Source organism: Triplophysa rosa, linkage group LG8, assembly GCF_024868665.1.
Source record: "Triplophysa rosa linkage group LG8, Trosa_1v2, whole genome shotgun sequence".
Taxonomy (NCBI): domain Eukaryota; kingdom Metazoa; phylum Chordata; class Actinopteri; order Cypriniformes; family Nemacheilidae; genus Triplophysa; species Triplophysa rosa.
This window is the reverse complement of record NC_079897.1, coordinates 20195747-20212891: the sequence shown is the minus strand read 5'-3', so window position 1 is coordinate 20212891 and position 17145 is coordinate 20195747. Positions and strand designations below refer to the sequence as shown.

General features: G+C 40.8%; 2 protein-coding genes across 6 annotated transcripts in view; one reads left to right on the top strand and one right to left on the bottom strand.

The window, feature by feature from the left end:
* znf1035 (zinc finger protein 1035) overlaps positions 1–17145 on the bottom strand; it is a 90676-nt gene that overhangs the window by 10880 nt on the left and 62651 nt on the right. For 3 of the 5 annotated variants that reach the window (XM_057339935.1, XM_057339931.1, XM_057339932.1), the window contains exon 3: positions 6491–6675. The exons of the other annotated variants lie outside the window; for them this stretch is intronic. The gene's annotated coding sequence lies outside the window, so the exon portion shown is untranslated. The remainder of the gene's footprint in view (positions 1–6490; positions 6676–17145) is intronic. 5 annotated transcript variants of the gene reach the window in all.
* LOC130557847 (zinc finger BED domain-containing protein 4-like) lies at positions 7758–11598 on the top strand. Its single transcript, XM_057339938.1, has 2 exons — positions 7758–10361; positions 10448–11598. The coding sequence occupies exons 1-2, from the start codon at positions 8668–8670 to the stop codon at positions 10599–10601; spliced, it is 1848 nt and encodes a 615-aa protein (XP_057195921.1). The 5' UTR covers positions 7758–8667; the 3' UTR covers positions 10602–11598.

Below are 17145 nucleotides of genomic sequence, written 5' to 3'. Positions count from 1 at the left end.
GGGATCTCCAACCCTTCTCCTGGGGAGATGCCATCTAGGGATTCTCCAATAACATTTTTTAAAGACCGAGTACGAGTACCGACATCTTTTTCTGGTACTTGCCGACACCTATGTCTATACCTGTATTTTTTTTGTAAGGTGGCAATTTTCCAAGCAGAACACAACGAAACAAATAAAAATAGAATAGCTTCTTTATTACGAAAAAAATACATAATTTTATGTGCTTGTCACAAATTGTCAAAGCACAAATTTCAGTCAGTTCTGTCAGGTATGTCATGTGAGGTATCGGTCTTTGTCTGTCTTTCTTTATGAGTACGCGTTCCGAGTACATGATCTTGGTATCGGGCCAGATACCGATACTGGTATCGGTGCATCCATAAATTGCCCACCTTGAGATTTCAGCTCCAACCCCAAACAAACACGGCTGAAGCAGCTAATAAACATGTTCAGGGTTGCTTGATATTTACAGACAGGTGTGTTGGGGCAGGGTTGGAGCTGCAGTTGGAGATCCCTGCCGTAGGGTGTGGGACAGAGAAATGGAGCATCTCCATTACAGTTTAGGTTGCTAATTATTCTGCTAGCATCTCTTGCAAGAACGTTTTTGGAAAAACAAAATGTCTGTTCAACAGTACATCACAGAGCCACAGATGTTGACAATAGCAATTATGTAATTGTGCAAAATAACATTGTATTACATTACTCTGTAGATTCAAATGCATTCTCAAAATCATGAGCAACAAATGTACAGAAACACCCTGATAATGCTGATTTTGGTTGGTTTATTTTTAGTTCTAATTAGTCATACCTGAACCAACTAATGAAGGCCTTCTGGATTTGGAACATTTGAACATTGGTTGTTTTTGTACTTACTGGTATACAACCCTATGTGTGCAGATGACACTGCTGTTGAACAGCTCCTTACCAACAAGCCTATTTATAGATCAGCAGGAACCCTGAAAATAACACAATGTTCTGCCAGCAAAGCTGGTGCCCCTTCAAGGGACTGTTCCTTTGCCATAAACCAGTAATATCACTGGGATGGAACAATGTGCTTACGAAGTGCATTTTTTAAAACAACACAGCAAAAACAAACTAGATAATATACTATAAACAGGGAGTAAGAAGGAAGATTGATACTATTATTCTTAAACACCACAATAAAAGAGATGTTGGCAAGTCAGCAAATTTCCTGCAGCTCTTCCTAGTCCAATAATATAGCACTTTGCCATCAACAATTCATCAAAGACCTTTTAAACCTTACCCCTTTCACAAGAGTGGAAACATGAACAGTTACAGACTGCACTGGTTATTTGCAAACACCACATATCTGGCTCACAAGACCTCACCAAAAACATCCCCAGAATCACCTCTAACAACTACTGCCCTCTGGCAGAACAACAACCTAAGGAAACCTTAGGAACCTTGTTGGTCAAGTCTCATTGTAGGTTGGTACTAAACCAGCAATGCTTCTTTAAACATATACTAAAAATTCAGGGTTATTTCAAAAAATGACAACCCCAACTACTAGTAAATTAACCGCCAAAATGTTCATATTTGACCCAATGATGGCTTTTGGGCTGAAACAACCCAGCAAAATTTACAGTATCTCACAGAAGTGAGTACACCCCTCACATTTTTTGTAAATATTTTATTATATCTTTTAATGTGACAACACTGAAGAAATGAAACGTTGCTACAATTGAAAGTAGTAAGTGTACAGCTTGTATAACCGTGTAAATTTGCTTTCCCCTCAAAATAACTCAACACACAGCCATTAATGTCTAAACCGCTGGCAACAAAAGTTAGTACACCCCTAAGTGAAAATGTCTAAATTGGGCCCAATTAGCCATTTTCCCTCCCCAGTGTCATGTGATTCTTTAGTGTTACAAGGTCTCAGGTGTGAATGGAGAGCAGGTGTTTTAAATATGGTGTTATCGCTCTCACTCTCTCATACTGGTCACTGGAAGTTCAACATGGCACCTCATGGCAAAGAACTAGAGCAAAGAACTAAAAATAATAATTGTTGCTGTACATAAAGATAGCCTAGGCTATAAGAAGACTGCCAAAACCCTGAAACTGAGCTGCAGCACTGTGGCCAAGACCATACAGCGGTTTAACAGGACAGGTTCCACTCAGAACAGGCCTCGCCATGGTTGACCAAAGAAGTTGAGTGCATGTGTTCAGCATCATACCCAGAGATTGTCTTTGGGAAATAGATGTATGAGTGCTGCCAGCATTGCTGCAGAGGTTGAAGGGGTGGGGGGTCAGCCTGTCAGTGCTCAGACCATACGCCGCACACAGCATCAAATTGGTCGCATGGCTGTCGTCCCAGAAGGAAGCCTCTTTTAAAGATGATGCACAAGAAAGCCCGCAAATAGTTTGCTGAAGACAAGCAGACTAAGGACATGGATTACTGGAACCATGTCCTGTGGTCTGATGAGACCAAAATAAACTTATTTGGTTCAGATGGTGTCAAGCGTGTGTGGCAGCAACCAGGTGAGGAGTACAAAGACAATTGTGTCATGCCTACAGTCAAGCATGGTGGTGGGAATGTCATGGTCTGGGGCTGCATGAGTGCTGGCGGCACTGGGGAGCTACAGTTCATTGAGGGAACCATGAATGCCAACATGTACAGTGCATCCGAAAAGTATTCACAGCGCTTCACTTTTTCCACATTTTGTTCTGTTACAGCCTTATTCCAAAATGGATTAAATTAATTATTTTCCTCAAAATTCTACAAACAATACCCCACAATGACAACGTGAAAGAAGTTTGTTTGAAATATTTTCAAATTTATTAAAAATAAAAAACGTGTACATAAGTATTCACAGCCTTTGCTCAATACTTTGTTGAAGCACCTTTGGCACCAATTACAGCATCAAGTCTTTTTGAGTATGATGCTACAAGCTTGTCACACCTATTTTTGGGCAGTTTCACCCATTCTTCTTTGCAGGACCTCTCAAGCTCCATCAGGTTGGATGGGGAGCGTCGGTGCACAGCCATTTTCAGATCTCTCCAGAGATGTTCAATCGGGTTCAAGTCTGGGCTCTGGCTGGGCCACTCAAGGACATTCACAGAGTTGTCCTGTAGCCACTCCTTTGTTATCTTGGCTGTGTGCTTAGGGTCATTGTCCTCTTGGAAGATGAACCTTCGCCCCAGTCTGAGGTCCAGAGCGCTCTGTAGCAGGTTTTCATCGAGGATGTCGCTGTACATTGCTGCATTCATCTTTCCCTCGATCCTGACTAGTCTCCCAGTTCCTGTCGCTGAAAAACATCCCCACAGCATGATGCTGCCACCACCATGCTTCACTGTAGGGATGGTATTGGCCAGGTGATGAGCGGTGCCTGGTTTCCTCCAGACATGACGCTTGCCATTTGTTTCCTCAGAGCAGAGAATTTTGTTTCTCATGGTTTGAGAGTCCTTCGGGTGCCTTTTGGCAAACTCCAGGAGGGCTGTCATGTGCCTTTTACTGAGGAGTGGCTTCCGTCTGGCCACTCTGCCATACAGGCCTGATTGGTGGAGTGCTGCAGAGATGGTTGTTCTTCTGGAAGGTTCTCCTCTCTCCACATAGACATGCTGGAGCTCTGTCAGAGAGACCATCGGGTTCTTGGTCACCTCCCTGACTAAGGCCCTTCTCCTCCGATCGCTCAGTTTGGCCAGGCGGCCAGCTCAAGGAAGAGTCCCGGTGGTTCCAAACTTCTTCCATTTACGGATGATGGAGGCCACTGTGCTCATTGGGACCTTCAATGCTGCAGAAATGTTTCTGTACCCTTCCCCAGACCTGTGCCTCCATACTGTCTCGGAGGTCTACAGACAATTCCTTGGACTTCATGGCTTGGTTTGTGCTCTGACATGCACTGTTAACTGTGGGACCTTATATAGACAGGTGTGTGCCTTTCCAAATCATGTCCAATCAACTGAATTTACCACAGGTGGACTCCAATCAAGTTGTAGAAACATCTCAAGGAAGATCCAACACATACGAAGTCGTATGCTGCGGACAAACGTGACCTCCGGAGGACACATTCGAAATGAGACGCAGCATTTATTTCTATCTAATTCCAATTTATTATTAAAATCTTATGGGTTAACGGTTAATGTTCGGATAATGAGCGTCGGTTCTCAGTTAGGGAAATTAACCGAAATGAGCATCCCTAGTACCTACCAAAATTGGTGCAGGAAAGGACACCAAGTGAACCAATGTCATAGTCATAGCTGCCAAAGGCTAATTAATGCACATGGGGAGCAAAGAGTAACCCATCTAGTCCAATCACACATAAGAGCTACTGCAGCTCAAGTTGCAAGATGACTGTGCTGCCTATGGTAGACTTGAAAGGTGTTAGAACTAGGGCTGGGTATCGATTAAGATGTTCGTTTCGATTAGATTCTCGATTCAGTTTAATGCATGCATACAGATAAAATCATATAGATAAAAGAACTGTAAACATCAAATTACAATGGTGAATTGATAAAAAATAAATGAAAAGCCACAAACGTGCAGTGATTCCGCTAGGAATTTGTGGAACTGCGGTGTTTGGTGATGTCATACGCTAATTAACATATTTGTGAAGTCATCGTCATTCATAGTTTATGAGTTGCAATTTCAGACTAGTTTCGCTTCTACTCTCTGAACATTCTGTATTTTAAAAGTGTGATGAACTGGGCTTGTTTATTGTTTTATACTGTTTTATACTGTTGTATGAGGTCTACTTATGACATTTGCGTGGTTTTTACATTCAAAAACACCAAAATCAATAAGTAATAGGCTATTTTCTACCCTGGTTTTGAGGCCAGCTTGACAAACGATCGGTTTGAATGGGCGTTCCGCCATGAAGACTTGCAAGTAAACGCCCACTGTTATGATTGTATAGCAGTTTGCGTAGTAAACTTAGTTGGAGCCTTCTGTGAATTTGGTTAGAGACGTAATGTTAGGTTACTCATGGCATATCAAGCGATCTCTAACAAAGCAATAGTGACGCAATGTACAAAAATGTTTTACTCACATAAGATTGCTGCGCCATTCCTATCGGATCCAATATTGACAGCACAGCACTGCTTTTTGATTTTAGTCTCTCCGCAAATCCATCGTCAACCTCTGCCTTGTTCGCAAAGGAATCCACGGTAATGTTTTACCCACGTGAGCTGAAACCTCTTTAAAAAATAAACTTCAGCCACGCATTACTAATGTTGGAATCCGAAGGAAGGTTATGCAGCAACTGTTCTTCCACAACCAGGCACTGACTCCACAATATTTTGCGATCTTTAACGGCATGTTTATTGCTTGCTCGCTCTATCTGGTTCCGCGCAACTTGTGTTACTTCAGTACCGTCACGCGCGAACCAGTGGGCGGGGCTAGAGAAGTAGTCATTGATATTTTTCTGTGGAGGCGGTGTTCAAGATAGGTGCATTCCAGAACCTGGCGTTTGCTGAGCATGGTGTCAACAACAGTTGTAATCTCAGTAACAAGGGCGTTTTCAGTTCTGACACTTACAGGATGTTCGCTTGAATACGATTCCCTCTTATATAACAAAAGCTCGGGTTAAAATTGAGCTCTTAATTCATATCCCCTTTAATACAGCTTGTTGCCCAAAAAAGCCGTTCTCATTTACATATTTTCTGTTTCTGTTGTCAGTCTGATTCTGTTTCTGTCATCATCTGACAAAATCACCATACACACGTGAAAGAGCAGTGATATTGGCTAAAATACAGCACGTAGCCTCTATCTATGTAATCATGCCCTAATATACAGACAAACTGTGTTTATGTATATCCAAACAGTCAACATAACAGTGGCAGGTGTTTGGAACGGCGTTTTGTATTCTTTTATTTGCGAATTGGCCGCCATATGGTGAATTAAACGTGCTGCTTCTACCTGTTGCTCACTGCATAGAGTCGCTGCGAGAGACACAAGCCCTATGCCCGGGAAAGCGAGACCTCGCGCCCGTACCTCGCGGGGCAGCACTGGCGACATTTTCCCCATGAATGAAAGTTAATGCTTATCCAAAAAGGCGCATGGTATGTCATTATGCGCTTCGCCTGAACAAAACACAACATACTTGCATCCGCCATGTTAATTAAGCAATTAATGAACGATAGGATCCCTGTTGTAAAAACAAAAGTGAATCTAGTGCAAAAGACTAGTAGTAGCAATAAGATTCACATTAATGATCTCTCACAGTATGTTTAACGCTTGCGGAAATATGAAATAAAAAAAAATCGAATTCACGACGTTTGAGAATCGATATTGAATCGACCACATTTAAAAAAACGATTAATCGAAAAATCTATTTGTTTTTCCCAGCCCTAGTTAGAACATCTTAGTTTGCTGCATGTTGGGTTATGTAGCCACAGGCTGGTTAAAGTGCCAATGAAGACAAAAAAGCAGCTACAATGGGCATGTGGGGTGTCAGAACTGAACCATGAAGTAATAGCACAATTGATTTCAAATCACATTTTCTTGGAGGATGGCCAGAGCAAAGGCATTGTTTACCTGGGATAAAGATGGCAGAAGGATGCACCACAGAAAGATGGCAGGTTGGCAGAGACAGTGTTATGCTCAGGACAATGTTCTGTTGGGAAACCCTGATATGCGGATGAACCTAAAGATTCTTGTAGACCATGTACACCTCTTCATGGCAGTGGTGTCCCCTGAAAGTAGTGGCCTCTATCGGTGCCCTGTCAGATTGTAAAAAAGGAATGATTTGAGGAACATGACAAATTCATCTCAATCTGACCAACAAATCCAGACAAACAAATCTGATCCATGGCCCCACTTCACAAGTTGGAGAACTTAAATGATCGGCTGCTATTATTTTGATGCCAGATATCACAAGACATGTTTAGGTCTCCATGCCTCAATGCATCAGAGTTATTGTGACAGGACACAATGTTAGATAAGTGGTTTTAATGGTGTGGCAGTACATTGGTTTCAGTTTCATACAACATGGTTTCTGGAGGTTTCACAAAGTCAAATTTAAGACTTTTTAAGACCATTATGAATGAAATTTAAGACATGTATCACAACATAAAAACCGCACACCCAACATTCCCAGATCAATTTCTTGTGATGACAGCGGAACTTGCTGTATTTTAATACAACTGAATGCCCAATAAAGCCGTTGTTGTTTATATTCATTTATATATTTAATGTTTCTGTTGTCAGACTTAAAATAATATTTATCTATTCGCTTTTCTGAAGGAAAAAACTCTGTAAACACAGCACCACTACACACCTTTGTGTGTATGCGTGCACACGACATGGTGTGGTCTGTGACAGATGCATCTGCACCGCGAGTCTCGTCTGCACGCATTTTCCAAAACGGACAAGGCATTGTACGTAAGCTAATGAATGGGAAACACACATCCCTTCGCAATCATGTTCAGGGCAGGGGTAGTAGCCTACGATCACGCTCTAATGAAGGGAAATGACAAAACGAGGAGTGACAAATTGCCCTTATTGCAATCCGTCAAAATGACTGATGGTCTTCAGATTTTTTCGTCACTGGTAAAAAAATCTGTCAATGACGGAGAATTTTTGGTTAACGCAAACTCTGCATTAGAGGTGTTACATGGCCGTAGGAAAATTAAGACCGGTTTAAAATGATTCAAGACATAGAACACAATACTTCAGTGAATTTAAGACATTTTAAGGCCTAAAATTTTGATTTTGGAATTTTAGACTTTTTTAGACTAAGACCCGCGGAAACACTGTACAAAGTTGGAACACACAAATAAGAACATCTGTCTCTTAGGGCACATACACACGAAGTCAGAGCTTTCCCTATTTAATCAATTCTGTAAACACGGCATCGTCTCAAGAAATATGTGCGTAGTGCATACACACAAAACCACTAAAACAGACTCAAAATGAATGTAGTATACATGCCAGACCAGTATGTGGCGCTTTAATTCTGCCACAGATATACACTAAAAATGGAGAAGACGACTTGAAGCATGCACATAAACCTAGTATGTAGTCTAGGGCTGGGCGATAAAACAATAACAATATTTATTGCAATATAATTTTCCTATAATAAAAGTTCGATTAATGTTCAATATAATGTAAGCAACGTGGAAGAAATGCTGTGCATGCGTGGTACAGACCGGGCTTCCGGAAAGCTTAGAGGCTATGCAAAGTACAGCTCGTGGGTGACAGGCGAAGAGCGGAGTAAGAAAAATGTGCCCTCGACCTGCGAAAATATCGCAGATTGGTGAAAGATGCACGAGAAACCCTTTCCAAGAGCGAGCAAACTAGCACCTCAGTACTTGTGCACATGGCCGTACCCGCCATTAAGGTCCCCTAGGTCCAGACCTCGGTAGTTTTGTTGTGGAAAAAAATGCCATTTGGTAGAAAACGCCTAGATAACTGATCTCAGATCTGATCTACCTCAGCTGTTTAACAGCACTCTTAAGTGTCAATCTGATTGAGTTGGCCAATCAAATGAAGAAAGGCGAGGATTACTGTCCAATCTAATTAAAGAATAGGGATGCACCGAATGTTCGGCCACCGAATATATTCGGCCGAAAATAGCAAAAAAGGCATGTTCGGTGTTCGGCCGAATTTGTGAAATGGCCGAATAATTTTTACCGAACATTGACGCAGCGAACGTAACGTTAGAGTTGCGTGAGCGTATAGTGAGGCACGCAAGCTTGAATAAAGCAGTAAACATGTCGGCAGTGTGGAAACACTTTAAAGTGTCTGAAAAAGACGCAAAATTTGCTGTGTGTAGTCACTGTCCTGCAGAATTGTCTAGAGGGGGTACATCTGCAAAAACCTACAGCACTTCAAGTTTGATTCAACATTTAAAATCAAGACACCCCGATCAGCATGCAGAGTATGAGAAAGACGCGGCAGCGGCATCAGCAGCGAAAAGGAAAGTTCTTTCCCCCACACCCACTCCATCTGTAGTTGATTTTTTAGAAAAGACCAAGAGGTTTGCCAGCGATAGTGCCAAAGCTAAAGGAATTACTAAAAAGATAATGGAATTTATCGCATTGGATGATCAGCCATTCTCCATAGTAGAGGATGTTGGATTTGGCAGGCTCATTGATTTTATTGAGCCCCGTTACACCATGCCTAGCAGACGGTATTTCTCAGACGTGTGCTTACCTGAGATGTATAACGTCGTTTCAACTCAGGTACACGAGCTCTTGGCTACAGATATTACAGCACTCAGTTTCACAACTGATATATGGAGCTCGGATGTAAGCCCCACCAGCATGCTGAGTTTAACCGCACAGTGGATTGACAAAGATTTTAAGCTACGAAAGGTTGTGCTTCACTCACAAGAGTTCAGGGGGTCCCATACAGCTGCAGTTATCTCTAATGCATTCAGCAAGATGTTTGACACTTGGCATATAGACCGATCTAAAGTGCATGCGGTAGTCAGTGACAACGCAAGAAATGTGACCAAAGCCATGGAGGAAAGCGGTCTGAAAGGGATACGCTGCACGGCACACACAATTCAACTAGCAGTTCACGATGGATTGTTGAGTCAGCGCAGTATAGCGGATGTGATAGCGATTGGCAGAAAAATGATTGGTCACTTTAAGCATTCTCCGCTTGCTTACACGCACCTACAATCTGTCCAAGAGCAGTTCGGAATGCCACCAAAACGTCTCCAACAAGATGTAAGCACTAGGTGGAACAGTACATATTATATGCTGGAGAGCCTTTTTGCGCAAAAGCGAGTCCTGGCTGCATACCTAGCAGATCATGAACTGCCTGCGACTTTCACAGCATACCATTGGGTGTTAATAGAGAACGTGCTCTCTCTTCTGGCCCCATTTGAGCAGATAACAAAGGAGATAAGCTCATCTGATTCATCTGTGGCAGATGTTATCCCCTTACTGGCAGCACTGAAGCGTCTTCTAAACAAAGAGGCTGAAACGGACCACGGAGTGAAAACAACTAAAAGTGCACTGTTAGAGGCTGTCTCCACACGATTTAGTCAGGTGGAGTCCGAACCCCTGTACTGCATTGCAACTGTGCTTGATCCTCGTTATAAAGATAACTATTTTGATGTGGGAAAAAAGCAGCGCACACGAGAAATGATACAAGCAGAGCTGGAGCCGCTCGGTGACGTAGACGGTCAGGGGACGCACAGCGCAGGAGAAGCGGGAAACAACACGGACAGAAAACGGGCCCGTACTACAGATGAGCCGCACACATCATCGCTGTCCGACATGTTTGAAGAGATCCTCCAAGAAAATATCCCGAATGTACTACAGAGGACCAGCTCAACCGCGCAGCAGTTAGATTGTTATCTCTCAGACGTCCCCATCCCCAGGAGCAATAACCCTCTAGAATATTGGAGGAACAATCAAAGCCGCTTTCCCGACCTGGCACAGATGGCACGCAGGTAAGAAGGGGATTAAATATTAAATTATATTATTTATCAATGTCTCGAAACATAAATATTTAAAAATGTAACTATTCTGATCCTAGGTACTTGTCTGCTCCATCTACAAGTACTGACAGTGAGAGACTGTTTAGCGCTGCATCTCATATAATTGATGAAAAGAGGAACCGACTTTCGTGTGAAAAAGCAGAGAAACTCCTTTTCATCAAAAAGAACCTGCCACTTTTCCTTAAAAAATAGGCTAAGCAGGCTTATATAGCCTATTCATGAATTATCTTTTATTTGTTGTGGGTTCATCCACTTTGTTGTACTTTTTTCAATGCAGTACTTAATGCAAGTTTTTTACAGTAAATAAATATACAGTTACAGTCTTTAAGCAGACAGTTATAGGCCCATGGCTTTTCAAAAAGGGCCATTAAAAGATGACCAAATATTTTATTTTCCTAATTTATTTGTAAGTTATATTGTGCTTAAGTTTTCTGATTGTCTGCTGATATGTATAATGTTCAGTGTTAAATAAATATTTTAAATTTAATAGTTTTGTTATTATTATATATATTTTATTGAAAAGCAATACAAAATAGTAAAAAGCATATTCTGATTATTTATATAAATGTAATGTGATAAAATGGGCTAAATAAATAGCAAAATTGCAACACAAAAATACATGTTCGGTGTTCGGTATTATTCGGCCTTCGGCCAAGTGTTTCACATCAAGTTCGGCTTCGGCCAAGAATTTTCATTTCGGTGCATCCCTATTAAAGAAGGTGTGAGTTGCTATTGACAGAAGTCAAGCTCGAGTTCAGTTTCTACTGTGAAAGAGCGCGATTTAAGTAGAATAACTGTTTAATGTTTTATAGAAATGTTAGCGGCCATTCACGTTGTATCTAAAAAATGGGTGCAAAATGCTGACTAAAGCTAAGTTTAGTCAGCATTTTCCCTCGCTTTCTCCCTCTTTTCGCGCTTTCTCCCTCTTTTCAGAGTGCCCAGGAGTTTACACTCTCGTTTTGAGCGTGCTTGACGAGAGTCAACATTTAAACAACAAACCTGAGTAAACGACCGATTGTAATATCCAGTAATCCAAACTACAAAATGCCGAAAACAATTTACGTGTTTAATGTCAGTTTGACGCGACAAAAACATTACCAGACCTCCACTAGTTCATGCTAAACTGCGTGGCTTTGTGTTTATTGATTGTGGTTAGCCTATTAAAACAACTATATGATTTGCAAATAATTCAAATGCATCACTTTTAAACAAATTCTCGTTCTTTAATTCTGTTTCTATATTATTTTAAGTTGACCTATTTTTAATAAAAACCTAAGTGTCTGCAACTTCTGTAGCTACACAAAAAAGTTAAAGCGACAGTTCACTCAAAAATGGAAACCTCTAACCTTTGTGTAAGTTCAAACCCAAATGCATTATGATCCTTTATGAAAGACAGGTTGTATTTCAATCTGGTAGTATTTGTATAAAAATATCAATTGACTATGTGTTTACTTTCATTACTGATAAACATGAAAAGACTAGATGGTTTTAGCAATTGTTATGTAATTTGCACTCCAAACGTTTTAAAATGCACATACTGTATGTAGATCAAGAAAGTCCATTTTTTTGTTTGTGACAAATTCAGTTTTTGGACCTCTGTATTTTTAAAATCCTGTGTACGGCCCTGCTTGTGCATCCCTGCCACCAGGCTCTCCCTCGGAGAGGATTTTTTGTTATTTTGCACAGGAGGAAACATTGTGACCTGTCACAGGGCAGCTCTAAAACCTGAGACTGTAGACAGACTTGTCTTTCTTGCTCGTAACCTGTAGAGTAATTGTTGAAAACTTGAAAATGTACACTGTGGTCAGAAAACTGTCTGTTTTGCACATTTAAGATATTGTTTTGTCTATTTTTAGTTTGCTTGCACGGTCAGCTAAAACATAAATAGTTATAAATGTTTCAAGCCATCCGTATAAATAGTTTTGCAAGCTGACTAGAATTGATATTTATTTATCCATCTATTTTATTTACACTGTCAGTTAAAACAAAATGTTTACAAAAGATCCATGCCATCTATTCAAATGGCATGCTGATATTTGTTTGTCTATTTCTTTAAAAACTTTACATTTCGCAGTCTGAGCCATGTTACATGTGCGAGGCCTAATGTAGTCCCCCATTGTTGTTGCGGTTGTGACGTAGCGGTGTCTGACTAGGTCGGAGATGTGGGGTGATGATATCATAGTTTCAAAAAATATAGACGGTTTCATCTTAACCCCAACTTAACTTCCGGTACACATTCACAAACAATAGAGTGCTTGTAGATTATTTCTGATAACAATCAAAAGAAACCGAGAAGAACCGTTACTTGGCTAAACTTGTCTTTCCAATACTTTGAATTTAGAAAATTCCGATACCATGTAGGCTTTTGCGATAGTCGGTGTCACCGGTGATACACGATGTCCACCCGCCAACCAATTACATCACTTGTCCACCGCGGTACAGACCCCCACCGTCATATTTGTTTTTATTTTCGTTTCTTAATTATTTTTTGCTTGATGTGTGTCGTGATTATTTGTTTAGTTAAAGGCAACCTATCTGATGTTATGGTTTCTTATTTTTTTGCATGGTGCCGCGATTATTAGTTTTGCAAGGTCTGTGTATAATATAAGCAAATGTTATTGTACTTTTTTGTAGTTTTGTGTGTTTTTATTAGGAAAGATATTGAACCCACCATTAATTCAAGCAATTGTCATTCCTGAATTGCCCCCAATTCAAAATTGAAAGTAAAATGTGTCATGCGCATGGCAGCATCTTCGACCACCCCACAGCAAATCCCCCCACCCCTGGTGTCACCGGTACTACAGGTGTTTTGGCTTTTTTTGTATTAACACAATTTTTCCCCATTCTACTCAAACAGGACAATGTGTTTTGTATCTTAGGGTGAAGTCATTAACAATAATTTGGGATAAATATAATGTGATTTATTGGATAACTCTGCAAGTAGCACACTGAGGCCATTTTGATCGGTAACCAGCAATTCTTGTTGACCCTCTTTACATCTATGGCAATTGTTACACCAAAGCCATTGCTGTCAATGGAAGTTAACAGAATCAAGTACTGAATAGCCAGATGACTTGCACATCACATGACAGTCGTGGCCTAATGGTTAGAGAGTCGGACTTGTGACCAGAAGGTTTAGATTCTCAGGGTCGGCGGGTAACGACTGAGGTGCCCTTGAGCAAGGCACCTTACCCCCACTTGCTCCCTGGGCGCTGCAGTGATAGCTGCCCACTGCTCCGGGTGTACGCGTGTTCACGACTTGCTGTGCGTGTGTTCACTACTCACTGGATGGGTTAAATGCAGAGGTCACATTTCGGGCATGGGTCACCATATCCGACTAATAGGTCACTTTCATGACGAATAGCAAATACTTTCTAAATTTGTGTTCTTAATGCCTTGTTGTCATGATGACCAGTATATCCTGTAAACCAGTGTTTTTCAAAGTGGGGGGCGCTGCAGCAAAACAAGAAATAGTGTAATACACCAGCGAAAGGAGAAACACAAACACATGATCCAAAGAGCTCTTATAAGGGCGACTATTGCATCCTGGTGGCACACCCTACCTTGCAAACAATGTGGAGTGGGGGGCTGGCAGATTTTTTAAGGGTTTAAAGTAGGGCTGCTCGATTATGACAAAAAACAATCACGATTATTTTGGCCAATATTGAGATCCCGATTATTTAACACGATTACTCATTAACTTTTAAAACAACAGAAAATAAATAACTTTGCTTTTAAACTGTGAATTCAACTGAAAAATAAATGTAAAGAAATAGCACAGCTGAACCACTGTAAGGAAAGGGGTGCGCTGTGGATTTATACCACTTTAAGAAAAGAGAGGATCCTTGCAAAATGGAATGTGGCACAATAATCGTTTTACCTCGATTATTTTGTTTTTGTAATTGTCGAAGGCCAAAATTGACGATTACAATTAATTTTCGATTAATTGCACAGCCCTAGTTTAAAGTTGCTGTGTAGGATTTTTAGCGGCCAATTGCGGTCAGTTTGAGAATTGCAACCAATCTCTCAGAGGCGGAGCGGGAGTAGCTTGTAGGGAGAGTGTTGGCAGAGCGTGCCCATTGTTCTTTTACATCGGCAGCGTGAGCATTGGCAGTGCGTGCCCATTGTCCTTTTACACCGGCACCGATGCACTGTATACCACGCTGCCTGGGGACCACAGTACAACAATGCAATTTCATATTAAGTTATTTTAAATACATCAATGAGCAAAATATCTTTCAGAACTTCATCAAAGCGCTTTTTAAGTAGATTGCATAAGTACGATTTGTTGTATCCGCCTGTTTCATGCTGTTTTAGATCCACATAGTACAAGTTCTAAATAAAAAGCCATCATGCTTTGAAGGATATGAAGTCACTAAAGGGTTAACCCACCATAGGAGAGTGTGACTGACTTGTGAGGCTATTGCTTTTCTCTCACACATACGCAATATAACATACAGTGAGGGAAATAATTATTTGATCCCCTGCTGATTTTGTAAGTTTGCCTGCTTACAAAGAAACGAAGGGTCTATAATTTTTATGGTAGGTTTATTTCAACCAGGGCCGGACTTAGGAGGATGGGGGCCCCTGGGCTTGAGTTGTTTTCGGGGCCCCCGTACTATTTAAAATCATATGTTTGTTAGCATTAGTAAATGTTTTGACCAACAATGACACTTGTTCATTGGTTTACACGTTTATAATGCTTGTTTTGACAGTGGGAGCCACAAGTGGTGCATTTATAGTGTGTAGGAAGTTTCAAACATACTTAAATGCAAAATCCAACATTAATAATCAACATTACAATATCAAGGGGACTACAGTTTTTGACATAATCATAAAGCCCTATGTAGCGAGGAAGGCGGGACGAGAGCCGTGGGGCAGGAAGGCGGGGCCGGTGGCATGAGTGATAATGAGTATCAGCTGTACGCGCACCGGTCCCGCATGCCTCACGGGGAGCTAGGGAGCATAAGAGGACGAGCGACGGGACTGCCGAGGAGAGAGGACCGGGCCCGGAAATGTTACGTTTTATTTATGTTTGTGTGGCCGGCAGTCGACCGTGAGGTGGCTGCCGGCCTTTTACTTCCGTGTTATTGTTTGTTTATTTTTGATTAAAGTTTATTGTTTAAATGTTCGCCGGTTCCCGCCTCCTTCCTTCCCTTCTATTGAACTTTGTTACACCCTACCATTATGTATATTAAAATTAAATTTGTTGATTCATAATAAGAAAACTACTAAAAAGGAACAAATGTGTGTGTTCTCCCTGTATTTCTGGAGGATCTTGAGAGATTATACGTCTCGGATCTAAAATTTGCGAACCCCTGCATTAACATGAAACCAATGATGAACAATACAGTCAGCATTTATTAATCTTGTTTATTGTTATTTAATGCCAAATACAATTGTTCATGTTAGTTCACGGTGCATGTTCAATGTTTTTAAAAATATTAGTAAATACTGAAAATAAAGATTAACAAATGCAGACATGTAATCTAATGCTTAACTAATGTTAACAAATGCAACGGTGTAAAGTGTTAAAAATATATTCGTATTCTATTGCAATTCCATCAGTAAAGCATATGACAGATGTATGAGTTTGAAATATACATTAAAATTGTATTCATATAATGAGATGAAACGTCTTATTATGGCTTAAATAGTTTCATAATAATGAGATGAGTCCATAGTTTTGTAAAGTCTAGTTAACTGAGGTTGTGCAGGGCAAATATGGCACCCCTCTGTTATAAATCGTTTTAAATCTTTTAATTACTTTATGACTAACATAACATCATTTTAATGTCAAATTCTTAAATGTAAATCTAAGAGACTGTTTAATGCAGCTCACAGGCCATGAATCCATGAATGGTATATCTGCAAGGTATCATCTTAATTTAGCATTTACATTTTGCCAGATATCTCAACGTAAGAAATGAAATAACTATCTAAACGCAGTTTGAAAAAGCACGAGCAGTTTGTCCCTTCACGCGTCCCGTAGTTCAGTTGTTTTTACTTTGTTTATTAGTTAGCAGAATGTTTTCATTTTTTATTTACATGGATGGATTTAACAGTGTTTGCATATTATTTACAAGAACCGTTTATGGTCACAGAACGGGAAATATTAGAAATAAACTCGATATTACCAGTTTTTATTGAGAGATGTCTGCAGAACACAACACTTTTCATAACACGTTTTTTGTAAAAGCAAAGAAAGTGTAACAACAACAACAGCTAGTAGACTCTACTGCATCTACCTGTGGATGAACCGATCTGTCGTGTTCAGTGAGCGGACACAGACTGTGAGGAGCGAGCGTCAAACGGATAACGCGGAGTGGAATCATATAGCGGTGTATTTAGAGAACGTTTTTCGCGGGGATGTGAATCCTCTCTACTCTACTTCGTCTACCAAAGGGCGCCAGCCTGTGAGGGCAAATGGGCAGCGGCTCAAGCCACAGAGCCACCCAGTGAACGCGTTCCGGCTCCCGTCGTCCGCGAGTTTCAAAGGAGAAATAACGAAATAAAACCGGAGGGTGGCGGCCTGGCGGGAGATGGGTGTGAAAAACGGGAGTGTTGACAGGTATGCTCTGGATTCTCTGCCTAAAGATCAAGGTGTGGTGCCATGGGTGTAAAGAATCATTATTTTCTAAATGCTGTTCTTTCGCGTTCTTGTCTCTCAGTTTTTGGTTTTCTTTAAGCGCGGCACTGCGATTGCGCTTGTCAGCCATTAGAACAAGCGTCTTAA

Excerpts from the sequence above, each read along its gene's own strand:
- LOC130557847 (XM_057339938.1), top strand. The coding sequence starts at position 8,668 with ATGTCGGCAGTGTGGAAACACTTTAAAGTGTCTGAAAAAGACGCAAAA. Across the intron at positions 10,362-10,447 it reads CTGGCACAGATGGCACGCAG|GTACTTGTCTGCTCCATCTA; the intron begins GTAAGAAGGGGA and ends TTCTGATCCTAG.